General features: G+C 42.6%; 1 protein-coding gene across 1 annotated transcript in view; it reads right to left on the bottom strand.

The window, feature by feature from the left end:
* PCCA (propionyl-CoA carboxylase subunit alpha) overlaps nt 1-27,533 on the bottom strand; it is a 791,250-nt gene that overhangs the window by 714,495 nt on the left and 49,222 nt on the right. Inside the window, exon 2 of the mRNA XM_069757971.1 lies at nt 5,793-5,870. Coding sequence (XP_069614072.1) covers nt 5,793-5,870 — 78 coding nt within the window. The remainder of the gene's footprint in view (nt 1-5,792; nt 5,871-27,533) is intronic.

Below are 27,533 nucleotides of genomic sequence, written 5' to 3'. Positions count from 1 at the left end.
TAGGGTTGGGGCTAAATTTAGGGTTAGGCTTCTTTCACACTTACGTCGGTACGGGGCCGTCGCAATGCGTCGGCCCGACATACCGACGCACGTTGTGAAAATTGTGCACAACGTGGGCAGCAGCTGTAGTTTTTCAACGCATCCGCTGCCCAATCTATGTCCTGGGGAGGAGGGGGCGGAGTTACGGCCACGCATGCGCGGTCAGAAATGGCGGATGCGACGTACAAAAAAACGTTTCATTGAACGTTTTTTTGTGCCGACGCTCCGCCAAAACACAACTGATCCAGTGCACGACGGACGCGACGTGTGGCCATCCGTCACGATCCGTCGGCAATACTATGGGCAAAAAACGCATCTTGCGGGCACATTTGCAGGATCCGTTTCTTGTCCAAAACGACGGATTGCGACAGAATGCCAAACAACGCAAGTGTGAAAGTAGCCTTAGGGCTAGGGTTAGGTTTGGGGCTAAAGTTAGGGCTAGGGTTGGGGCTAAAGTTAGGGTTAGAGCTGGGATTAGGTTTAGGGTTTGGATTAGGGTTGGTATTAGGGTTAGGGTTGGCATTAGGGTTACGCTTGGGATTAGGGTTAGGTTTGGGATTAGGGTTAAGGTTAGGGTTGTGATTAGGGGTGTATTGGGATTAGGGTTAGGTTTGAGGTTAGGGTTGAGATTAGGATTAGGGGTGTGTTGGATTTAGGGTTTTGATTAGGGTTATGGTTAGGGTTGACATTAGGGTTGTTTTGGGGTAAGGGTTGTGATTATGGTTAGGGTTAGTGATTAGGATTATGGATCAGGTTGGGATTAGGGTTAGGGGTTGGAGCTAGAATTGGGGGGTTTCCACTGTTTAGGTACATCAGGGGGTCTCCAAACACGACAGCCAATTTTGCGCTCAAAAAGTCAAATGGTGCTCCCTCCCTTCTGAGCTCTGCCGTGCGCCCAAACAGTGGGTTACCCCCACATATGGGGCATCAGCGTACTCGGGATAAATTGGACAACAACTTCTGGGGTCCAATTTCTCTTGTTACCCTTGTGAAAATAAAAACTTGGGGGCTACAAAATCTTTTTTGTGAAAAAAAAAATATTTTTTATTTTCACGACTCTGCATTCTAAACTTCTGTGAAGCACTTGGGCATTCAAAGTTCTCACCACACATCTAGATAAGTTCCTTGGGGGTCTAGTTTCCAAAATGGGGTCACTTGTGGAGGGTTTCTACTGGTTAGGTACATCAGGGGCTCTGCAAATGCAACATAATACCCGCAGACCATTCTATCAAAGTCTGCATTCCAAAACGGCGCTCCTTCCTTCCGAGCTCTGCCGTGCGCCCAAACAGTGGTTTACCCCCACATATGGGGTACCAGCATACTCAAGACAAATTGGACAACAACTTTTGGGGTCCAATTTCTCTTGTTACCCTTGTAAAAATAAAAACTTGGGGGCTACAATATCTTTTTTGTGGAAAAAAAAAAATATTTTTTATTTTCACGGCTCTGCATTATAAACTTCTGTGAAGCACTTGGGCATTCAAGGTTCTCACCACACATCTAGATAAGTTCCATGGGGGGTCTAGTTTCCAAAATGGGGTCACTTGTGGGGGATTTCTACTGTTTAGGCACATCAGGGGCTCTCCAAACGCGACATGGCGTCCGATCTCAATTCCAGCCAATTCTACATTGAAAAAGTAAAACGGCACTCCTTCTCTTCCAAGCTCTGCGGTGCGCCCTAACAGTGGTTTACCCCCACATATTGGGTATCAGCGTACTCAGGAGAAATTGCACAACAACTTTTGTGGTCTAATTTCTCCTGTTACCCTTGTGAAAATAAAAATTTGTGGGCAAAAAGATCATTTTTGTAGAAAAAATGCGATTTTTTTTTTTTCACGGCTCTACGTTATAAACTTCTGTGAAGCACATGGGGGTTCAAAGTGCTCGCCACACATCTAGATAAGTTCCTTAAGGGGTCTAGTTTCCAAAATGGTGTCACTTGTGGGGGGTTTCCACTGTTTAGGCACATCAGGGGCTCTCCAAACGCGACATGGCGTCCAATCTCAATTCCAGCCAATTCTACATTGAAAAAGTAAAACGGCGCTCCTTCACTTCCAAGCTCTGCGGTGCGCCCAAACAGTGGTTTACCCTCACATATGGGGTATCGACGTATTCAGGAGAAATCGCACAACAACTTTTGTGGTCTAATTTCTCCTGTTACCCTTGTGAAAATAAGAATTTGTGGGCAAAAAGATCATTTTTGTGTAAACAAAAGCGATTTTTTTATTTTCACGGCTCTACGTTATAAACTTCTGTGAAGCACTTGGGGGTTCAAAGTGCTCACCACACATCTAGATAAGTTCCTTAAGGGGTCTAGTTTCCAAAATGGTGTCACTTGTGGGGGGTTTCCACTGTTTAGGCACATCAGGGGCTCTCCAAACGCGACATGGCATCCAATCTCAATTCCAGCCAATTCAACATTGAAAAAGTAAAACGGCGCTCCTTCACTTCTAAGTTCTGCGGTGCGCCCTAACAGTGGTTTACCCCCACATATGGGGTATTGGCGTATTCAGGAGAAATTGCATAACAAAATTTATGGTTACATTTCTGTTTTTACACTTGTGAAAATAAAAAAAATGGTTCTGAATTAAGATGTTTGCAAAAAAAAGTTAAATGTTCATTTTTTCCTTCCACATTGTTTCAGTTCCTGTGAAGCACGTAAAGGGTTAATAAACTTCTTGAATGTGGTTTTGAGAACCTTGAGGGGTGTAGTTTTTAGAATGGTGTCACACTTCATTATTTTCTATCATATAGACCCCTCAAAATGACTTCAAATGTGATGTGGTCCCTAAAAAAAAATGGTGTTGTAAAAATGAGAAATTGCTGGTCAACTTTTAACCCTTATAACTCCCTAACAAAAAAAAATTTTGTTTCCAAAATTGTGCTGATGTAAAGTAGACATGTGGGAAATGTTATTTATTAACTATTTTTCGTGACATATCTCTCTGATTTAAGGGCATAAAAATACAAAGTTTGAAAATTGCAAAATTTTAAAAATTTTCGCCATATTTCCGTTTTTTTCATAAATAATCGCAAGTAATATCGAAGAAATGTTACCACTAACATGAAGTACAATATGTCACGAAAAAACAATCTCAGAATCAGCAGGATCCGTTGAAGCGTTCCAGAGTTATAACCTCATAAAGTGACAGTGGTCAGAATTGCAAAAATTGGCTCGGTCATTAAGTACCAAATTGGCTCTGTCACTAAGGGGTTAAATAACCACTATAAAACAAGAAAAAAAAATGAAAACAAAGTAAACCTATGCCATCTCTTATTTCTCACGTCATGCAAAGTTTGTTTGTATTACTGGTATAAACAAAGGTTTACACTAAAATGTGCACCATTTTCTGCATGCCCATTTATCAAAACTGGCAAGTACAGAGAAAAGTTGCAAATTATTGTGCAAATATGACATGGCCATGTTTTGTGACAAAGCTGGAAAAAAATGAATATGTTGAACTCCATAATGTAGCGGTCGCCGGTCAAGCAGTCATTCAGGCACACTTGCACATTGAGTTTAGGTTTGCTGGGATTGGCTTTTCTACTGTTCATGCTTCGTGGTTATTGACTTCGTATTCACATCATGTTTGTTCTTGGTCTCAAAGCTAATAATTCATCAATGCTCACAAGGGATGACAGCCAACACGAACACTAAAGCAATAAATGCTCCTTCAACACTTGTTGATGCACAAATAAAAATAGAACTTGAGATAGGATAAGGTACATGGCCTGATACGCTGCGACTTCATCAAAAAGCAGTTTAAAAATGTACTTAAAGTTGTTGTCAGGATCTTATTTCTCCATTAATATAGAATACTTTCATATTTGTAATACGTTCGATTACGGCATATAAAGTTTCATGCCTTATTTATACCAGTGAAATACCCTAAATAGCACTAACTCTCCAAAGTACTCGCAAAAAAGTAAAGAATTATATATATATATATATATATATATATAATTGTCTAAGGCTACTTTCACACTTCCGTTTTTTTGAATCCATCACAATGCGTCAGCGCGACGTATCGACGGATGCATCAAAAATAGTGAAAAACGGATGCAACACATCCAGTATTTCGACAGATCCGTTTTCCATGCCTAAAAATGGGAGTCTCCGAAATGTGGTTGGCTAATGGAATATAGGGAAACCAATATATTGACTGGCTGGCTGTCTTCAGGCTGGCAGGAGTCTTGCAGGCACATTTGGGGGTGACGCCCCAGGCCAGGTTTATATAGATTTGGGGCCTGTCTGGCCAATTGGCTACAAATTCCTGATTCTGAGCATGCTCAGTGTAAAAAAACGGAATCCAGCGCTGGATTCCGTCATACGAGGTGTCACGACGAATCCTGCGTCCATAGGCTTCCATTCTAGTCAACGACGTATGCCGCAGGATCCGTCGCAACACGTTTTCCTGACGCAGACAAAAAAACATTACATTGAACGTTTTTTCCAGATGATGGTCTGCCAAAACACGACGGATCCATCGCACGACGGATGCGACTTGTGGCCATCCGTTGCTAATACAAGTCTATTGGGGAAAAAATGGATCCTGCGGGCACATTTGCAGGATCCATTTTTTTTCCCAAAACGACGTATTGCAACGGATTTGAAAAGACGGAAGTGTGAAAGAGGCCTTAGGGTCACTTCTGTCTGTTTGTCTGTCATGGAAATCCCGCGTCGCTAATTGGTCGCAGCCCGCAGGGCACAGTCCAGCCGCAAATTGGCCCCTCCCTACACCGCGGCATAACGTGGTGTAAGGCAGTCCGTTAACGCTGCCATTAACCCTCTGCGTGAACAACTTTTTACTATTGATGCTGCCTATGCAGCATCAATAGTAAAAACATATAATGTTAAAAATAATAAAAAAAACTAAAAAATTATATGCTCACCCTCCGGCGGCCCCTTGATCCAGCGCAGGCCCTTCCCGCTCCTCGCGCGCCGCTACGGTCCCCAGAATGCAATGCGGCAATGACCGGAGATGACGTAGCAGTCTCGCGAGACCGCTACATCATCACGTGTTATTGCCGCAATGCATTCTTGGGACCGGAGTGGCGCATGAGGAGCGGGAAAGGCCTGGGGGGCCGCCGGAGTGTGAGTATATAACTATTTTTTATTTTAATTTTTTTTTTTTTTTTTTAACAGGGATGTGGTGCCCACATTGCTATATACTACGTGGGCTGTGCTACATACTACGTGGGCTGTGCTACATACTACGTGGGCTGTGCTACATACTACGTGGGCTGTGCTACATACTACGTGGGCTGTGCAATAAACTACGTGGGCTGTGCAATAAACTACGTGGGCTGTGTTATATATTACGTGGCTGTGCAATATACTACGTGGACTGGGTAATATACTACGAGGGCTGTTATATACTACGTGGCTGTGCAATTTACTACGTGGCTGTGCAATATACTACGTGGGCTGTGTTATATGCTACGTGGGCTGTTATATACTACGTGGCTGTGCTATATTCTACGTGGCCGGCCAATCTGCGACAGGCGCGCTCCGGCCACGAAATGGCGCAGGATTTGAACCACGCTTCGCTAATTGGTCGCGCCCAGCCAGCCGAATCCTGTGTATTAATTGTATGATTCTAAAATCTTCATAAATAAACTATACATATTCTAGAATACCCGATGCGTTAGAATCAGGCCACCATCTAGTAAAGTAATAAAAGCATAAAGAAAAAATAATTCTGCATACTTTACAAATAAAAAGGGAATATCACATGCCGAAAATTACTGACCTTTTCTTCAGGATTATGTGTCGTTGAATATTGGAGACGTGAAGCAAAATAGCACCATCTTGTCCAAGAAGCAGAATGCTGTAAAGAAATAAATTAAAATTAGCATAATAAAATAAAGTCTGACCTTTATTCACATAGTGTCCCAAGAATTAAAATGGAAAACTAACGGTAAAATATTTGAAAACTAAATAGCACAAAAATAATTCATGAATTTGGGGTAATAGACTGTATACATAAACAATACACTGCTTTCATCAGCTAATCATCAGGTCTCTAAAAGATCCTGTGATGGTACAGCACTCATTTATTAACCCCTCTGTGACCTTAGACGTACTATCCCGTCGAGGTGCCCTGGGCTTATCTGACCCTGGACGGGATAGTACGTCATAGCCGATCGGCCGCGCTCACGGGGGGAGCGCGGCCGATCGCGGCCGGGTGTCAGCTGCTTATCGCAGCTGACATCCGGCACTATGTGCCAGGAGCGGTCACGGACCGCCCCCGGCAAATTAACCCCTGGCACACCGCGATCAAAGATGATCGCGATGTGCCGGCGGTGCAGGGAAGCACCGCGCAGGGAGGGGGCTCCCTGCGGGCTTCCCTGAGCCCCCCGCAGCAACGCGATGTGATCGCGTTGCTGCGAGGGTCTCCTCACCTCCCTCCCTGCTCGAGCCCCGGATCCAAGATGGCCGCGGATCCGGGTCCTGCAGGGAGGGAGGTGGCTTCACAGAGCCTGCTCAGAGCAGGCACTGTGAAGCAGCCTGCACTCATATCAGATCAGTGATCTGACAGAGTGCTGTGCAAACTGTCAGATCACTGATCTGTGATGTCCCCCCCTGGGACAAAGTAAAAAAGTAAAAAAAAAATTTTCCAAATGTGTAAAAAAAAAAAAAAAAAAAAATATTTCAAAATAATGAAAAAAAAAAAAAATATTATTCCCATAAATACATTTCTTCATCTAAATAAAAAAAAAAAACCAATAAAAGTACACATATTTAGTATCGCCGCGTCCGTAACGACCCGACCTATAAAACTGTCCCACTAGTTAACCCCTTCAGTAAACACCGTAAGAAAAAAAAAAAAAAAACGAGGCAAAAAACAACGCTTTATTATCATACCGCCGAACAAAAAGTGGAATAACACGCGATCAAAAGGACAGATATAAATAACCATGGTACCGCTGAAAGCGTCATATTGTCCCGCAAAAAAAGAGCCGCCATACAGCATCATCAGCAAAAAAATAAAAAAGTTATAGTCCTGAGAATAAAGCGATGCAAAAATAATTATTTTTTCTGTAAAATAGTTTTTATCGTATAAAAGCACCAAACCATAAAAAAATGATATAAATGAGGTATCGCTGTAATCGTACTGACCCGAAGAATAAAACTGATTTATCAATTTTACCAAACGCGGAACGGTATAAACGCCTCCCCCAATAGAAATTCATGAATAGCTGGCTTTTGGTCATTCTTCCTCACAAAAATCGGAATAAAAAGCGATAAAAAAAGTCACGTGCCCAAAAATGTTTTCAATAAAAACGTCAACTCGTCCCGCAAAAAACAAGACCTCACATGACTCTGTGGACCAAAATATGGAAAAATTATAGCTCTCAAAATGTGGTATTGCAAAAAATATTTTTTGCAATAAAAAGGGTCTTTCAGTGTGTGACGGCTGCCAATCATAAAAATCCGCTAAAAAACTCGCTATAAAAGTAAATCAAACCCCCCTTCATCACCCCCTTAGTTAGGGAAAAATAAAAAAAAATGTATTTATTTCCATTTTCCCATTAGGGCTAGGGTTAGGGCTAGGGTTAGGGTTAGGGCTAGGGTTAGGGCTAGGGTTAGGGCTAGGGTTAGGGCTAGGGTTAGGGCTAGGGTTAGGGCTAGGGCTAGGGTTAGGGTTAGGGTTAGGGCTAGGGTTAGGGCTAGGGTTAGGGCTAGGGTTAGGGCTAGGGTTAGGGTTAGGGTTAGGGTTGGGGCTACAGTTAGGGTTGGGGCTAAAGTTACAGTTAGGGTTTAGATTACATTTACAGTTGGGAATAGGGTTGGGATTAGGGTTAGGGGTGTGTCAGGGTTAGAGGTGTGGTTAGGGTTACCGTTGGAATTAGGGTTAGGGGTGTGTTTAGATTAGGGTTTCAGTTATAATTGGGGGGTTTCCACTGTTTCGGCACATCAGGGGCTCTCCAAACACGACATGGCGTCCGATCTCAATTCCAGCCAATTCTGCGTTGAAAAAGTAAAACAGTGCTCCTTCCCTTCCGAGCTCTCCTGTGTGCCCAAACAGGGGTTTACCCCAACATATGGGGTATCAGCGTACTCAGGACAAATTGGACAACAACTTTTGTGGACCAATTTCTCCTGTTACCCTTGGGAAAATACAAAACTGGGGGCTAAAAAATAATTTTTGTGGGAAAACAAAAAGATTTTTTATTTTCACGGCTCTGCGTTATAAACTGTAGTGAAACACTTGGGGGTTCAAAGTTCTCACAACACATCTAGATAAGTTCATTGAGGGGTCTAGTTTCCAATATGGGGTCACTTGTGGGGGGTTTCTACTGTTTAGGTACATTAGGGGCTCTGCAAACGCAATGTGACGCCTGCAGACCAATCCATCTAAGTCTGCATTCCAAATGATGCTCCTTCCCTTCCGAGCCCTCCCATGCGCCCAAACGGTGGTTCCCCCCCACATATCGAGTATCAGCGTACTCACGACAAATTGGACAACAACATTTAGGGTCCAATTTCTCCTGCTAACCTTGGAAAAATACAAAACTGGGGGCTAAAATATAATTTTTGTGGAAAAAAAAATATTTTTTATTTGCATGGCTCTGCGTTATAAACTGTAGTGAAATACTTGGGGGTTCAAAGCTCTCACAACACATCAAGATGAGTTCCTTAGGGGGTCTACTTTCCAAAATGGTGTCACTTGTGGGGGGTTTCTACTGTTTAGGTACATTAGGGGCTCTGCAAACGCAATGTGACGCCTGCAGACCATTCCATCTAAGTCTGCATTCCAAATGGCGCTCCTTCCCTTCCGAACCCTCCCATGCGCCCAAACGGTGGTTCCCCCCCACATATGGGGTATCAGCGTACTCAGGACAAATTGGACAACAACTTTTGTGGTCCAATTTCTCCTGTTACCCTAGGGAAAATACAAAACTGGGGGCTAAAAAATAATTTTTGTGGGAAAAAAATTTTGTTTTATTTTTATGGCTCTGCATTATAAACTTCTGTGAAGCTCTTGGTGGGTCAAAGTGCTCACCACACATCCAGATAAGTTCCTTAGGGGGTCTACTTTCCAAAATGGTGTCACTTGTGGGGGGTTTCAATGTTTAGGCACATCAGTGGCTCTCCAAACGCAACATGGCGTCCCATCTCAATTCCTGTCAATTTTGCATTGAAAAGTCAAACGGCGCTCCTTCCCTTCCGAGCTCTCCCATGCGCCCAAACAGTGGTTTACTGCCACATATGGGGTATCAGCGTACTCGGGACAAATTGGACAACAACTTTTGAGGTCCAATTTCTTCTCTTACCCTTGGAAAAATAAAAAATTGGGGGCAAAAATATAATTTTTGTGAAAAAATATGATTTTTTATTTTTACGGTTCTGCATTATAAACTTCTGTGAAGCACTTGGTGGGTCAAAGTGCTCACCACACCTCTAGATAAGTTCCTTAGGGGGTCTACTTTCCAAAATGGTGTCACTTGTGGGGGGTTTCAATGTTTAGGCACATCAGTGGCTCTCCAAACGCAACATGGCGTCCCATCTCAATTTCTGTCAATTTTGCATTGAAAAGTCAAACTGCGCTCCTTCCCTTCCGAGCTCTCCCATGCGCCCAAACAGTGGTTTACTGCCACATATGGGGTATCAGCGTACTCGGGACAAATTGGACAACAACTTTTGAGGTCCAATTTCTTCTCTTACCCTTGGAAAAATAAAAAATTGGGGGCAAAAATATAATTTTTGTGAAAAAATATGATTTTTTATTTTTACGGTTCTGCATTATAAACTTCTGTGAAGCACTTGGTGGGTCAAAGTGCTCACCACACATCCAGATAAGTTCCTTAGGGGGTCTACTTTCCAAAATGGTGTCACTTGTGGGGGGTTTCAATGTTTAGGCACATCAGTGGCTCTCCAAACGCAACATGGCGTCCCATCTCAATTCCTGTCAATTTTGCATTGAAAAGTCAAATAGCGCTCCTTCCCTTCCGAGCTCTCCCATGCGCCCAAACAGTGGTTTACTGCCACATATGGGGTATCGGCGTACTCAGGACAAATTGGACAACAACTTTTTGGGTCCAATTTCTCCTGTTACCCTTGGTAAAATAAAACAAATTGGAGCTGAAGTAAATTTTTTGTGTAAAAAAGTTAAATGTTCATTTTTATTTAAACATTCCAAAAATTCCTATTAAACACCTGAAGGGTTAATAAACTTCTTGAATGTGGTTTTGAGCACCTTGAGGGGTGCAGTTTTTAGAATGGTGTCACACTTGGGCATTTTCTATCATATAGACCCCTCAAAATGACTTCAAATGAGACGTGGTCCCTAAAAAAAAATGGTGTTGTAAAAATGAGAAATTGCTGGTCAACTTTTAACCCTTATAACTCCCTAACAAAAAAAAAAATTGGTTCCAAAATTATGCTGATGTAAAGGAGACATGTGGGAAATGTTACTTATTAAGTATTTTGTGTGACATATCTCTGTGATTTAATTGCATAAAAATTCAAAGTTTGAAAATTGCGAAATTTTCAAAATTTTCGCCAAATTTCCGTTTTTTTCACAAATAAACGCAGGTACTATCAAAGAAATTTTACCACTATCATGAAGTACAATATGTCACGAGAAAACAATGTCAGAATCACCAGGATCCGTTGAAGCGTTTCGGAGTTATAACCTCATAAAGGGACAGTGGTCAGAATTGTAAAAATTGGCCTGGTCATTAACGTGCAAACCACCCTTGGGGGTAAAGGGGTTAAGCCAATATAATGAATAGAAGGGATGAATATATTATATTTAATATGGTGATGCTGACATTTTAAAATTTAAAACCAATGACTGAAAAATAACAGGGCCAGAAGTGTCTACATACAATGCAACCTCTCTCATGAATGAAATAATATAGGCCAATATAATTATATTATTATGCTCATGTGAAAAGATGCATCAGTCACACTGATATATAGTAAGAAATGTAGAGGTGCACCAGAAGAATAGATTTTGGGTGCCAACCCTCCAAGACATTTCCAAACCTTCTAAAGATGAACAAATGGAGGAAGCTCCCAAAAAAACGTTAGGTTTTTGTAGCCCACGGTGGCGAAGCTTTGGGTCAGGGTGTGAACCTTTCTCAAGCAATTAAACAAGTGAAATATTTTAAAAATGTGCACCAGTGATGATTCTGATTATATATTACAATTCATACATACTTCATATAGCATATTAGATCGGTGCATTGAAGATTATACCAGGGTATAAAAACATCACAACAATTTTATGTTTGAAAGTTATACAAAAAGGTGGATAGTGTAGTAATTAGTGTAAATATATATGAATTATAAGAAGGAAGGAAATAAGGCCCTGGATTGCAGGTATGTGTTACCAAGATAGTTATTTTGGCTGGATTTTGGGTCCAGGATTTAGGAGTGACCAAAAGCGCTTGGGTGGGAAAAGTTGCTCCCACAGTCCAGTCCGAATCTTAGGCCATGTTCACACGTTCCTGATTTCCCTGCTGTTTTTTCTGCACTAAAAACCGCAGCTCTTGGCAGAAAACGCAGGTGCGTTTTTTGGTGCGTTTTTTGATGCGTTTTTTGATGCGGTTTTTAGTGCGGTTTTTTATGCAGTTTTCTCTGCAGAGTCTGTGTGTTTTCTAGGAAGTTTTTTTAGGGTTAAAATGGCTGAAAATACCCTAACCCCTACCCCTAATTCTAACTGTAGTGGGGGGAAAAAAATAAATAAATTCTTTATTTTATTATTGTTACTACCTATGGGGGTGATAAAGGGGGGGGGGTCATTTACTTTTTTTTTTTTTTTTTGGATCACTGTGAGATTATCACAGTTATCAAAATGTGCCCGGAACGAATCTGCCTGCCGGCAGATTCGGCGGGCGCACTGCACATGCGCCCGCCATTTTGGAAGATGGCGGCGCCCAGGGAGAAGACGGACGGACGGAGACCGGGAGGCCCGGTAAGTATAAGGGGGGGGAGATGAGGGCATGGGGGGGGGCGTCGGAGCACAGGAGGGTGGCATCGGAGCATGGGGGGTGGGATTGGGGCACGGGGGGACAGCCACACTCCGCCCACGCACTTCCTGCTGCAGCGGTTCTGCACCACAAACCGCAGAAAACCCGCAGATATTTTTTTCGTCTGCGGGTTTTACTGCGAGTTTGACCCTCACAATGGAGGTCAATGGGTGCAGAACCGCTGCAGTTCCGCACAAAGAAGTGACATGGTCCTTCTTTTTTACCGCAGCTATTCAGCGCGGCTTTTTTAGTGAATTTCCGCAATGTGGGCACAGCGGTTCCTGTTTTCCATAGGGTACATTGTACTGTACCCTGCATGGAAAACAGCTGCGGACCAGCAGCGGCAAAATCGCGGCGGTCCCGCAGTAAAAAACGCATTGTGTGAACATGGCCTTACTGGCTTAATAAAAGGCACCTGGTCTAGAAGAGGCGAGAAAAAGACAGAGCCTGATAGATAGTGTGTACTGCAACCTGAGAAGGATCCTGGAAGGGTATGTGCACACGATGCAAAATCCTACACCAATTCTTGAGCCACTAATTTACATAGTTACATAGTTATTAAGGTTGAATGAAGACTATAAGTCCATCTAGTTCAACCCATAGCCTAACCTAACATGCCCTAACATGTTGATCCAGAGGAAGGCAAAAAAAACCCATGTGGCAAAGAGTAAGCTCCACCTTGGGGAAAAAAATTCCTTCCCGACTCCACATACGGCAATCAGACTAGTTCCCTGGATCAACGCCCTATCAAGAAATCTAGTGTATATACCCTGCAACATTATACTTTTCAAGAAAGGCATCCAGTCCCCTCTTAAATTTAAGTAATGAATCACTCATTACAACATCATACGGCAGAGTTCCATAGTCTCACTGCTCTTACAGTAAAGAATCCGCATTTGTTATTATGCTTAAACCTTCTATCCTCCAGACGTAGAGCATGCCCCCTTGTCCCTGTTTCAGGTCTATGATTAAAAAGATCATCAGAAAGGTCTTTGTACTGTCCCCTCATATATTTATACATTAAAATAAGATCACCCCTTAGTCTTCGTTTTTCCAAACTAAATAGCCCCAAGTGTAATAACCTATCTTGGTATTGCAGACCCCCCAGTCCTCTAATAACCTTGGTCGCTCTTCTCTGCACCCGCTCTAGTTCAGCTATGTCTTTCTTATACACCGGAGACCAGAACTGTGCACAGTATTCCAAGTGTGGTCGAACTAGTGACTTGTATAGAGGTAAAATTATGTTCTCCTCATGAGCATCTATGCCTCTTTATGCATCACATTATTTTATTTGCCTTTGTAGCAGCTGCCTGACACTGGCCACTGAATATGAGTTTGTCATCCACCCATACACCCAGGTCTTTTTCATTGACGGTTTTGCCCAGAGTTTTAGAATTAAGCACATAATTATACATCTTATTACTTCTACCCAAGTGCATGACCTTACATTTATCCCCATTAAAGCTCATTTGCCATTTATCAGCCCAAGCTTCTAGTTTACATAAATCATCCTGTAATATAAAATTGTCCTCCTCTGTATTGATTACCCTGCAGAGTTTAGTGTCATCTGCAAATATTGAAATTCTACTCTGAATGCCCCCTACAAGGTCATTAATAAATATGTTAAAAAGAAACGGGCCCAATACTGACCCCTGTGGTACCCCACTCCTAACCGCTACCCAGTCCGAGTGTGCTCCATTAATAACCACCCTTTGTTTCCTATCCCTGAGCCAGCTCTCAACCCACTTACACATATTTTTCCCTATCCCCATTATTCTCATTTTATGTATCAACCTTTTGTGTGGCACCGTATCAAAAGCTTTTGAAAAGTCCATATACACTACGTCCACTGGGTTCCCTTGGTCCAGTCCGGAACTTACCTCTTCATAGAAACTGATCAAATTAGTCTGACATGAACGGTCCCTAGTAAACCCGTGCTGATACTGGGTCATGAGGTTATTCCTCTTCAGATACTCCAGTATAGCATCCCTTAGAATGCCCTCCAGGATTTTACCCACAGTAGAGGTTAAGCTTACTGGCCTATAATTTCCGAGTTCAGTTTTTGTCCCCTTTTTGAATATTGGCACCACATTTGCTATACGCCAGTCCTGCGGCACAGACCCTGTTATTATGGAGTCTTTAAAGATTAAAAATAATGGTCTATCAATGACTGTACTTAATTCCTGAAGTACTCGAGAGTGTATCCCATCCGGGCCCGGAGATTTGTCAATTTTAGTGATTTTTAGACGTCGCTGCACTTCCTGCTGGGTTAAGCAGGTGACATTTAATTGGGAATTTTTATCAATAGTCATTTTGTCTACCATGGGATTTTCTTTTGTAAATACTATTTTTAAGGGGGCCAACACTATCATTTTTTAGTTCCTTACTATTAATGTAGTTAAAGAATATTTTGGGATTATTTTTACTCTCTCTGGCAATGAGTCTCTCTGTCTCAATCTTAGCTGCCTTTATTTGCTTTTTACAGAATTTATTTAATTTTTTGTATTAATTTAATGCCTCCTCACTACCTACTTCCTTTAATTCTCTAAATGCTTTCTTTTTGTCACTTATTGCGCCCCTTACAGCTCTATTTAGCCATATTGGTTTCCTCCTATTTCTAATATGTTTAATCCCATACGGTATATACTGTGCACAGGTCCTATCCAGGATGCTAATAAACGTCTCCCATTTTCTTTGTGTATTTTTGTGTCTCAGGATATCGTCCCAGTTAATTGCACCAAGATCCTCTCTCATCCGTTGGAAATTTGCCCTCCTGAAGTTTAGTGTCTTTGTAACCCCTCTATTACACATTTTTTTTTAAAGGATACATGAAAAATTATTATTTTGTGATCACTATTCCCCAAGTGACCCCCAACTCTTATATTTGATATGCGGTCTGGCCTATTGGTTAATATTAGGTCTAGCAGTACCCCCCTCCTTGTTGGGTCCTGAACCAGTTGTGAAAGGTAATAGTCTCTCATAGTTGTCAAAAACCGATTACCTTTGCTGGAACTGCAGGTTTCTGTTTCCCAATCTATTTCAGGGTAGTTGAAGTCCCCCATAATAATTACTTCTCCTTGAGTCGCAGCTTCATCTATTTATAACAAACCCCTATCAGTAATTTATTGTTTTTCCCCCTCTCCTTATCTCCACCCACAGGGATTCTACATTTTCATTAAATTCACCTATATTATCACGCAGGATGGGTTTTAAGGACGATTTTACATATAGACACACCCCACCCCCTTGCTTATCTGTACGGTCATTTCTGAACAGGCTATAGCCCTGCAAGTTAACAGCCCAGTCATGGCTCTCATCCAGCCATGTTTCAGATATCCCCACCATGTCATAATTATGCTCCAACAACATTAGTTCTAATTCGTCCATTTTGTTGGCGAGGCTTCTGGCATTAGTATACATGCACTTGATGTTCCTCTCTGCACCTCTATTCTTTCTTAAATTATTAACTGTTCTAACCCCACTCCCCATGCCACCGCCACCCCCAACTTCCTTATTTGTGCCCAGATCTCTGTCTGCACTATCTTCCCCTCCTATAAATTGAATACCCTCCCCCCAATCCCTAGTTTAAACACTCCTCCAACCTTCTAGCCATTTTCTCCCCCAGCACAGCTGCACCTTCCCCATTGAGGTGCAGCCCATCCCTAGCGTAGAGCCTGTAGCCAACTGAGAAGACGGCCCAGTTCTGCAGGAACCCAAACCCCTCCTTCCTACACCAATTCTTGAGCCACTTATTAACCTCCCTAATCTCCCGTTGCCTCTCTGGCGAGGCACGTGGTACAGGCAGTATTTTGGAAAATACCACGTTGGAGGTCCTTGCTTTCAGCTTGCAGCCTAATTCCCTGAAATCATCTTTCAGGACCTTCCACCTACCTCTAACTTTGTCATTTGTGCCAATGTGCACCATGACCGCTGGGTCCTCACCAGCCCCTCCCAGTAATCGGTCCACTCGATCAGCAATGTGTCGGACTCGAGCGCCAGTTAGGCAGCACACCGTTCGACGATCCCTGTCTTTGTGACAGATTGCCCTATCTGTTCCCCTAATAATTGAGTCCCCCACTACCAGCACCTGTCTGGCCTGCCCTGCTCTCCTATTTCCCTCCTTACTGGAGCAGTCACTCCTCCGGTTTTCAGAGGACATGCCTGGCTGCAGCAGTGCTACCCCTGTACTGGCACCCCCCTCATCTGCCAACTTAGCAAACTTATTGGGGCGTGCCAGATCAGGACTAGCCTCCCTGGCACTCTTCCCTCTACCCAGCCTTCTGTCACCCAGCTTGCTACTTCACTGTCCTGCAGCTCCATCCTACCATCCCCCCTCATCTATCGCATTGAGGGTCTGCTCAGTGAGCAGAAGACTCCTTTTCATAATGTCAATGGATCTCAATGATGCCAGCGGCACATTTAGATCCAGTATCTGGGCTTCCAAATGCACAACGTGCTCACATCTGGCACAGCAGTATTCACCCTCGACCGGCTGCTCAAGGATTGCATACATGTGGCAATATGTACACTGGGTGGCATTAACAATAGTGGAGCACATTTCCTCATGGGGATTGTGTGTGAAAATGTAAAATCATTGGCTAAAACAAAATTTTGGTGGTAAAAATGTAGTTATTTTGTCCTCACTGCCTAATGGTATAAAATTCTGTGACACACCCATGGGGTCAATATGATCACTGCACCCCTTGATGAATTCATTAAGAGGTACAGTTTGTAAAATGGGGTCACTTATGGAAGGTTCTGCTGTTTTTGGCACCTCATGGCTCTCCTAGTGGGTCATGGCACCTGCAAACCATAACAGTAAAATCTGGAGCTCCTTCCCTTCCGAGCTCTGCCATGCACCCAAACAGTGGTTTACCCTCACATATGGGGTATCAGCGTACTCAGGACAAATTGCACAACAACTTTTGGAGGTCCAATTACTCCTGTTACCCTTGGTAAAATAAAATAAAAATTTGGTCTGAATTAAATTTGTGAAAAAAAGTAAAAAAAAAGGTTCAATATTTTTTTAAACATTCAAAAAATTCCTGTGAAGCACCTGAAGGGTTAATAAACTTGTTGAATGTGGTTATGAGTACCTTGAGGGGTACAGTATTTAGAATAGTGTCACTTTTGGGTATTTTCTATCATATAGACCCCTCAAAGCGACTTCAAATGTAAGGTGGTCCCAAAAAACAAAAATAAAAGTTGTAAAAATTAGAAATCGCTGTTTAACTTTTAACCCTTACAACTTCCTAACAAAACAAAAAAATTGTTTCCAAAATTGTATTGATGTAAAGTAGACATGTGGGAAATGTTATTTAACTATTTTGTTTGACATATTTCTCTGTTAAGGGCATAAAAATACAAATTTTGAAAAATTGCTAATATTTTTTATTTTTTTTTTTAACACAAATAAACGCAAGTTATATCAAAGAAATTATACCACTAACGTGAAGTTCAATATGTCATGACAAAAATGTTAATCGCCAAGATCCGTTGAAGCATTCCAGAGTTATTACCTCATAAAGGGACAGTGGTCAGAACTGTAAAAATTGGCCTGGTCATTAACATGCAAACCACCCTTGGGGGTAAAGGGGTTAAAACCACTAGGGTATCTAAGACATCTTTGCTCCATTCGATTTGCAAATCTACAAGGTGCTCTATATGGTTTAAATCAGGTGATTGGCTTGGCCATTGCAACAGGCAAACATTTTTTTTCCAAAACCAATTTTGGAATGTGTGAGGATCATTACCACAAAGAACAAAAAGACAGCGCCACAATGCATGGTGAAAAAATAAGAGCTTACATTTATTCTGCCTCCTGTAGCGACGTTTCGGTCAACAGACCTTTATCAAGCACTTGATAAAGGTCTGTTGACCGAAACGTCGCTAGATAAAGGTCTGTTGACCGAAACGTCGCTACAGGAGGCAGAATAAATGTAAGCTCTTATTTTTTCACCATCCATTGTGGCGCTGTCTTTTTGTTCTTTGTGGTCTTGGTACTGTCCGGGATGGGCTCCCTGGTTTTGGACGTGCGCCCTTGTGTCCGCTGAGACCTTCAATCTATAAAGAAAAGGGTGCGGTTTTGACTTTCTTTTGTTTTGACTGTGTGAGGAACATTGTCATCATCATGGTAGTGTGCTGAAGATCTTGTTGGAATTTCCAGCCCTTTCCTTCTTTGGCTTTACCAAGTGGCAGAATTACATTCTCCAGTACATTCTTGTACATAGTAGAATTCACAATTCCAACAATTCTATGTAGAGGATCAGAAGTAATCAAACTTTAAAAAAAAAAAAAAAACACACAGCAAAACTTTTGGACATATACCGTATATGATTTTAGTAAACCAGAAGCAAATGGTTGTCAGCTATACTAATATCTGTTCTTTGAGGGTGCTGATAACCCCCTTTGTATCCCCTTAGGAGAAATTATAAGACAATAGAAATACTAACTTGTACTTATATCTGAGCTGCGGAGGAACATTTTCCAGGTTCTACCATAGATTCTAGTTGTTTCTAGTTTCCTACTTTTAGCTATGTGGAGACAAGGTTAGGTGAAACCCTTGCTGTACTAATAGTGACCTCTCAAATGCCAAGCCGTCAAGTGAAGCCCAGTTGCCTGGGGGTGACAACTGGACCTTGGATGAGAATATCCTGGATCTCTGGCAGTATCCAAGGATCAGTTACAAACATCAACCTCAGTCATGAGAACTATGGTCCTTTGGCCCAGAATGGTGCTTTTAAAATTACCCTTGCTTGATCTTGTCTGATCTTCCTCAGTATTGCCGGAATCAACCCTAGTGGTGGAAAAACGTAAGCTAGACCGAAGTTCCATTTGATTTGAAAGCATCGACCATATAAGGATTTTCTCAGAGATTAGCAAAGCTTTACTTTTCTGTTGCGTTTGTTTGCAAACAGGTCTATTTATGGGAGGCTCCTTAACCCCTTAGTGACACAGCCAATTTGGTACTTAATGACCGAGCCAATTTTTACAATTCTGACCACTGTCACTTTATGAGGTTATAACTCTGGAACGCTTTAACGGATCCCGCTGATTCTGAGATTGTTTTTTCGTGACATATTGTACTTCATGTTAGTGGTAACTTTTCTTCGATTTTACTTGCGATTATTTATGAAAAAAACGGAAATATGGCGAAAATTTTTAAAATTTTGCAATTTTCAAACTTTGTATTTCTATGCCCTTAAATCAGAGAGATATGTCACGAAAAATAGTTAATAAATAACATTTCCAACATGTCTACTTTACATCAGCACAATTTTGAAAACAAAATTTTTTTTTGTTAGGGAGTCATACGGGTTAAAAGTTGACCAGCAATTTCTCATTTTTACAACACCATTTTTTTTAGGGACCACAACACATTTGAAGTCATTTTGAGGGGTCTATATGATAGAAAATAACGAAGTGTGACACCATTCTAAAAACTACACCCCTCAAGGTTTTCAAAACCACATTCAAGAAGTTTACTAACCCTTTACGTGCTTCACAGGAACTGAAACAATGTGGAAGGAAAAAATGAACCTTTAACTTTTTTTTGCAAACATCTTAATTCAGAACCATTTTTTTTATTTTGTTTATTATGTGTAAAAACAGAAATGTAACCATAAATTTTGTTATGCAATTTCTCCTGAATACGCCAATACCCCATATGTGGGGGTAAACCACTGTTTGGGCGCACCGCAGAGCTTGGAAGTGAAGGAGCGCCGTTTGAATTTTTCAATGCAGAATTGGCTGGAATTGAGATCGGACGCCATATCACGTTTAGAGAGCCCCTGATGTGCCTAAACAGTGGAAATCCCTCACAAGTGACCCCATTTTGGAAACTAGACCCCTTAAGGAACTTATCTAGATGTGTGGTGAGCACTTTGAACCCCCATGTGCTTCACAGACGTTTATAACGTAGAGCCGTGGGGGAAAAAAAAAAATAAAAAAATCGCATTTTTTCTACAAAAATGATTTTTTGCCCCCAAATTTTTATTTTCACAAGGGTAACAAGAGAAATTGGACCCCAAAAGTTGTTGTCCAATTTGTCGCGAGTATGCTGGTACCCCATATGTGGGGGTAAACCACTGTTTGGGCGCACGGCTGAGCTCGGAAGGAAGGAGTGCCGTTTTGGAATGCAGACTTTGATAGAATGGTCTGCGGGCGTTATGTTGCGTTTGCAGAGCCCTTGATGTACCTAACCAGTAGAAACCCTCGACAAGTGACCCCATTTTGGAAACTAGACCCCCCAAGGAACTTATCTAGATGTGTGGTGAGAACTTTGAATGCCCAAGTGCTTCACAGAAGTTTAGAATGCAGAGTAGTGAAAATAAAAAATATTTTTTTTTCCACAAAAAAGATATTGTAGCCCCCAAGTTTTTATTTTCACAAGGGTAACAGGAGAAATTGGACTGCAATAGTTGTCCAATTTATCCCGAGTACGCTGATGTGCCATATGTGGGGGTAAACCACTGTTTGGGCGCACGGCAAAGCTCAGAAGGGAGGGAGCACCATTTGACTTTTTGAGCGCAAAATTGGCTGTCGTGTTTGGAGACCCCCTGATGTACCTAAACAGTGGAAACCCCCCAATTCTAGCTCCAACCCCAACACACCCCTAACCCTAATCTCAACCCGATCCATAATTCTAATCACTAACCCTAACGATAATCACAACCCTTACCCCAAAACAACCCTAATGTCAACCCTAACCATAACCCTAATCAAAACCCTAAATCCAACACACACCTAATCCTAATCTCAACCCTAACCTCAAACCTAACCCTAATCCCAATACACCCCTAATCACAACCCTTACCTTAACCCTAATCCCAAGCGTAACCCTAATGCCAACCCTAACCCTAATCCAAACCCTAACCCTAATCCCAACTCTAACCCTAACTTTAGCCCCAACCCTAGCCCTAAGGCTACTTTCACGCTTGCGTCGTTTTGGACAAGAAACGGATCCTGCAAATGTACCCGCAGGATGCGTTTTTTGCCCATAGACTTGTATTGCCGACGGATCGTGACGGATGGCCACACGTCGCGTCCGTCATGCACTGGATCAGTGTTTTGGCGGACCGTCAGCACAAAAAAACGTTCAATGTAACTTTTTTTGTACGTCGCATCCGCCATTTCTGACGGCGCATGCGTGGCCGTAACTCCGCCCCCTCCTCCCCAGGACATAGATTGGGCAGCGGATGCGTTGAAAAACTACATCCGCTGCCCACGTTGTGCACAATTTTCACAACGTGCGTCGGTATGTCAGGCCGATGCATTGCGACGGCCCCGTACCGACGTAAGTGTGAAAGAAGCCTAACCCTAAATTTAGCGCCAACCCTAACCCTAAATTTAGCCCAACCCTAACCTTAAATTTAGCCCCAACCCTATCTTTAGCCCCAACCCTAATCCCAGCCCTAACCCTAATTTTAGCCCCAGCTGCTCTTCTCCTGCCGGCCGGCAGATGGAGACAGATGGCGGGCGCACTGCGCATGCGCCCGCCATGAGGAGCAGCAGGAGGACCCAGGGACACCGGTGAGTATGATAGGGTCCCCGAATCCCCCTATTTCTCTGTCCTCTGATGTGCGATCACATCAGAGGACAGAGAATTACACTTTGCTTTTTTTTTTTTTTTTTTTTTTGCGGTCGCCGGTAAACAGTTAATTACCGGCGATCGCAAAACAGGGGTCGGTAAAACCGACCCCGATCATGCTCTTTGGGGTCTCGGCTACCCCCGGTAGCCGAGACCCCAAAAGATTCGCCCAGGGCCGGCCGGCAGGCGCACTGCGCATGCGCCCGCCATTTTGAAGATGGCGGCGCCCATCGGGAGCCACGAGGAACACTGGGGGAGACAGGTGAGTATCGGGGACCCCTTTTCTCTGTCCTCTGATGTGCGATCACATCGGAGGACAGAGAAATTAAAAAGAAATCGCTTTTTTTTTTTTTTTTTGCGATCGCCGGTTAATTACCGGCGATTGCAAATGCTGGGTCGGTAAACCCCCCCCCCCCCCCCCCGAATCATGTTCTCTGGGGTCTCGGCTACCCCCGGAAGCCAAGACCCCGGAGAAAATCCGACTCTGGGGGGCGCTATTTACTTTTTCCACAGCGCCGTTAATTAACGGCGCTGTGGTTTAAGTACCCTTAGCGGCCGCCGTTAAAAGGCGTATCGGCGGTCGCTAAGGGGTCAATTCTACAATCTGTTGGAAAACAGCTTGATTTAGTCTCCACTCTGCTTGCCTCAACAGATCGTGGCTCAAGAAGCCTGCCCTGCTGTTCTGTTTCCCTCTTATGTGTAATGCAGTGAATTAAGAGAGATGGTTTACCGCTATCTGATTATCTGCTTTGCCACCATCAGCAAACTGGATCGAATTCCTCCCTGATGGTTGATGTATGCCACGGTTACTCTGTTGTCTGATACAAGACCGGCATGTTTGTAGGTTGAGAGTAGGCTCCCCACTGCATGTTTCACTCTCCTTAGCTACTTTAGATAAGAGGACCTCCTCTTTTCCTTTCTTGTCCACCCGCTTTGGGTTTGGGGAGCGCAATTAGAGAATGCGATGGTCCAACTTCTTGTACTTGCATTCGTGTTTGTAATACTCTGAACTGGATTTTCCAAAGGAACTCCTTTTGATACATTTCTTGTATTTAACTACCAATGGAGAGACTGGACTGTGAAAGAAGGGTTACTCTTCTATATGTCCTTTTAGCAGTTTTTTGCTTATTAAAATGATCCATTGTAGTTTCCTAATGTGGAACTGAGCCCTTAGGTCCGCTAGAATACAAGAAAACCAGCAATGACATGGCCTTCCTGAGGGTAATGGCAGGATTCTTTATCGCCATTAGCAACTGATCTGACAACTTTTCTATCTTTTCCTTTGGAAGGTGACAGTATTCACTTACAGAGTCTAACCGCAGTCCTAAAAAGATTTGGATCCTCAAGGGGATCAGTCGACTTTGTCAAGTTCAGAAGCCAACCCAGATTTGTTAAGGTTGTTCTGACACATTCTAATTGAGGATTGCAGCAATCATCCTTCTTGCCTATAATCAAGAAATTGTCCAAGAATGGAATTAAAAGGATATTCTGTTTCCGAAGATGAGATGTCAATTCATCTATCACTTTTGTGAAAACTTGCAGATCCATTGATAAAACGAAGGGAAGGGTCCTGAACTGGAAATGCCTGATCCTCCCATTTATGGCTACAGACACTAAGGATTTTGTGATCTATGTGGAATGGAAAGTGGTAAGAGAGAAATAAAAAAAACACTAAAAGATGAATATTATCAGGAAGAGAGCAGAATGGAAACCCTCACCTTTCTCTTCTACTGGAATCTCTATAAGGACTGATTTTCTTTTACCATTCCCTGGACTTGTTTCTAGGGCTAACTGTTCCCCCACAGGCCTTTGAGAGGTAGTTACCTCAAAAAGGTAAAGACTCCAGTCTCAGGCTTGACTCTCAATTTCAGAATCCATCTGCTTGAGGAGATTCTAATCCAGGCACAGAGGAAAAAAGAAAGCCTCCCCCCATGGGGAATGACACTACCAGAAAGACATCTTATTCTACAAGGAGGGACCCCCAAACATGAAACCTCTGTTCCTTCTACGGTTCTCCTCTTTACCTTGATTTTTCAAAAGGTCTTCTATGACCATATCTTCTTCTTGGAAAGAACCCAACGTACGAAGGGATGGACCAATTAGGGAGTTTTTTTTTTTTTTTTACTGTCCCCAGCCCTGTCTAGGAGGTCATCAGGGGTGGACCAGAACAGATAATCTGAGATTTTGATTATATATCATCAGGCCAGCTTTTAAGCTACAGGGATATTCACACTGCATTGGAGACAACTGCCAATCTAGCCAGCAATCTCACAATCTGCTGATGCATCTGCCTGGAATGCCACTGCTCAGTGCAATAACAGGTTATCGGCCATGAGGTCTTCCCTTGAGGTCTTATTCTTTAGTTGACTTTCCATATGATCAAGCCAGACCATCATAGACCTGGCTGTAGACATTGCAACTATAGCTGGTTTTAACGCCTCTGCAGAGGATTCCTTCTTCTGAAATCCTTGGTAATTCTTTGCATCACAGTCCATGCTCAGACCATCAAACACCAAAGTGTGAATTTGGCTTCATAAACAGCTAGGAAGTGGTTAAAGAAACCATCTACAGTCTCAAGGAGAGCAGAACAGGCTACATGGATGGAGTAAAACACATGTAGGGGAAATAAGTAAAGGATAGAAGCTGTGTGATCCTTGAACTAATGAACACAGCAGTAACCTTGATGCACACAGACCTCCTATCCTGCCATAATTACGTAGACCGCCTATTACGTAGAAGAGAAAATCTGCAGCTTAAATTTGGTTGCAAACTACTCATCAGGGTGTATGAAAATTAATAAAGAAATAAAAATTGCAGACTTAAACTTAGTGAAATGTAACTACCAACATACATTAAAAAAAAATTCCCCATGTCAATCAATACAGGTCTATAACCTTTACTCAGGTTGTGGCAGTGTGTGATAAATATGAGAGGAAAAAAAAAATGTAGAAACTGTGTGGTTATGCGTTGGACATAGTATGACAGTGGATTGCTTCTATGGTAAGCTATCTTCGTAATATAGCACCATAGGGGGAAAGTCTAGTGCCTTAGAACAGGATTAGCTCACCTGGCTCTGCTTTTGCACGCTAGCCCTAAACTTGGAACTTGCTCAGTGAACAAAATGGGCTTTTTGACAAGGTATTACAAAAAGTGTATGCACTAGTTTTTACTTGGAGTGGGCTACAATTACACCACTGTTTTAGGTATGGTATACATTTAAGTTGCTGGAGTATAGTGGCTGCTATTCTATTTACAGAGCGCAGTAAAACAGTCCACTGAACGTCACGTCTCTAAGGGAGGTGGAGCAGGTCACCTTTCACTCACTGAAAATTATGTCAAGGTAAGGAAAAGCTATCATTGTATTACTCTTCCTATTATTTGACTTGTACAGTTACTTCTTTTACCTACAAAGGCTAAGCACAGCCTTCAAAACCTCAGTCAGCTTAGGAAGGAAGGAAAGATTTATTGCCAACTGACTTGGATTACATGTTTTGATGAATTGGTGGAAGCGTACACTGGCTGATAAAGAAGGATTGGTTTACTTCAAAAATAGGTTCTCTTACAAAAGGAAACTAATACTCTGGAGGGAAGACGTTGTAATAAGACTGACAACAGTGTACAAAATGCTAAAAATCAGGCACAAAAGTGAACATGTTCAAGGGTATGTGCACACGTTGCGGATTCTCTGCGGATCCGCAGTGTTTTTTGAGGTGCAGAAATGCTGCAGATCCGCAATTGATTTACAGTACAATGTAAATCAATGAGAAAAAAAAAATGCTGTGCACACTTTGCGGAAAATCTGCTGCGGAAACACTGCGGTTAAAAAGAAGTAGCATATCACTTTTTTGTGAATCTGCAGTGTTTTTGCACCTATTCCATTATAGAAAACCGCAGGGGTAAAAAACGCAGCAAATCCGCAAGAAAACCGAAGCAAAAACGCACAAAAAACGCTGCGGAACCGCACAAAAAAAGTGACAAATCCGCAGGTGCGTTTTCTGCCAGGAGAGGCAGAATCCACACCAGAAATTTCTAAGCCTAATCCGCAACGTGTGCAAATAGCCTAACACAGAGATTTGACTCTCCATGTGCCCCCCACTAATTAACTGGATCTAGAGCCAACGTACCATCACTTGAGAGACATACTGAAAGAACCTAAGCATTACATTTTACCCAAACATAATTCATTATATGTGCCCAAAAAATGCTCACAAGTTTGGAAACATGCATTTCTATGACAAAACCACTTGATGTTCAAATGTTTTAGTCTTCTGACTGATTCAGGTTTCAAAAGGTGCAAAACTGTTACTAGCGACCTGACCATTCTTTTGGTGTCTTCCACAAACTATATAAAATATGTGAAACCAAAAAAAGACAGATGTAAGAAGCCTGGCATGTTAGTAGCGTTCTAGAAAAAAAAAAATCCTCATGAAGACCAAGGAACACAACAGTCAGGTCCGTGATACTGCTGTGGAGAAGTTTAAAGCCGGATTTGGATACAAAATGATTTCCAAATCTTTAAACATCCCAAGGAGCACTGTGCAAAGATCATATTGAAATGGGAGGAGTATCATACCACTGCAAATCTACCGAGACCCGGATGTCCCTCTAAACTTTCATCTCAAACAAGGAAAAGACTGATCAGAGATGCAACCAAGAGGTCCATGATCACTCTGAATGAACTGCAGAGATCTACAGCTGAGGTGGGACAGTCTGTCCATAGGACAACAATCTGTCGTACACTGCACAAATCTGGCCTTTATGGAAGAGTGGCAAGAAGAAAGCCATTTCTCAAAGATATCCATAAAAAGTGTTGTTTAAAGTTTGCAATAAGCCACCTGGGAGACACCAAACATGTGGAAGAAGGTGCTCTGGTCAGATGAAACCAAAATCGAAAGATATGTTTGGCGTAAAGGCAACACAGCTCATCACCCTGAACACACCATCCCCACTGTCAAACATGGTGGTGGCAGCATCATGGTTTGTACCTGCTTTTCTTCAGCAGGGACAGGGAAGATGGTTAACCCCTTAATCGCATACTATCCCGTCGAGGTGGGGTGGGCTTTAATTCCCACCGACGGGATAGTACGTCATACGCGATCGGCCGCGTTCACGGGGGGAGCGCGGCCGATCCCGGCCGGATGTCAGCTGCCTATCGCAGCTGACATCCGGCACTATGTGCCAGGAGCGGACACGGACCGCTCCCGGCACATTAACCCCCAGCACACCGCGATCAAACATGATCGCGGTGTGCCGGCGGTACAGGGAAGCATCGCGCAGGGAGGGGGGCTCCCTGCGTGCTTCCCTGAGACGATCGGTACAAGGTGATATGCTCACCTTGTACCGAGCGTCTTCTCCCTGCAGGCCCAGGATCCAAAATGGCCAAGGGGCTGCATCCGGGTCCTGCAAGGAGCACTTCCGGGTCAGGAGCAGGCTGCAGCTGAAGCTCTGTAAGCCTGCAGCGATGAATGCCGATCTTACAGAGTGCTGTGCAAACTGTAAGATCGGCGATCTGTGATGTCCCCCCCTGGGACAAAGTAAAAAAAAAAATTTCCACATGTGTAAAAAAAAAAAAAAAAAAATGAAAAAAAAATTACTAAATGAATAAAAATAAAAAATATTATTCCCATAAATAAATTTCTTTATCTAAAAAAAAAATAAAATAAAAAAATAAACAATAAAAGTACACATATTTAGTATCGCAGCGTCCGTAACGACCCAACCTATAAAACGGTCCCACTAGTTAACCCCTTCAGTGAACACCGTAAGAAAAAAAAAAAAACACGAGCCAAAAAATAACGCTTTATTATCATACCGCCGAACAAAAAGTGGAATAACACGCGATCAAAAAGACAGATATAACTAACCATGGTACCGCTGAAAATGTCATCTTGTCCCACAAAAAACGAGCCGCCACAAAGCA

This window comes from Ranitomeya imitator, chromosome 3 (assembly GCF_032444005.1).
Source record: "Ranitomeya imitator isolate aRanImi1 chromosome 3, aRanImi1.pri, whole genome shotgun sequence".
NCBI lineage: Eukaryota > Metazoa > Chordata > Amphibia > Anura > Dendrobatidae > Ranitomeya > Ranitomeya imitator.
Note: the sequence above shows the minus strand (reverse complement) of the source record. Positions and strands in the feature narration are given on the sequence as shown.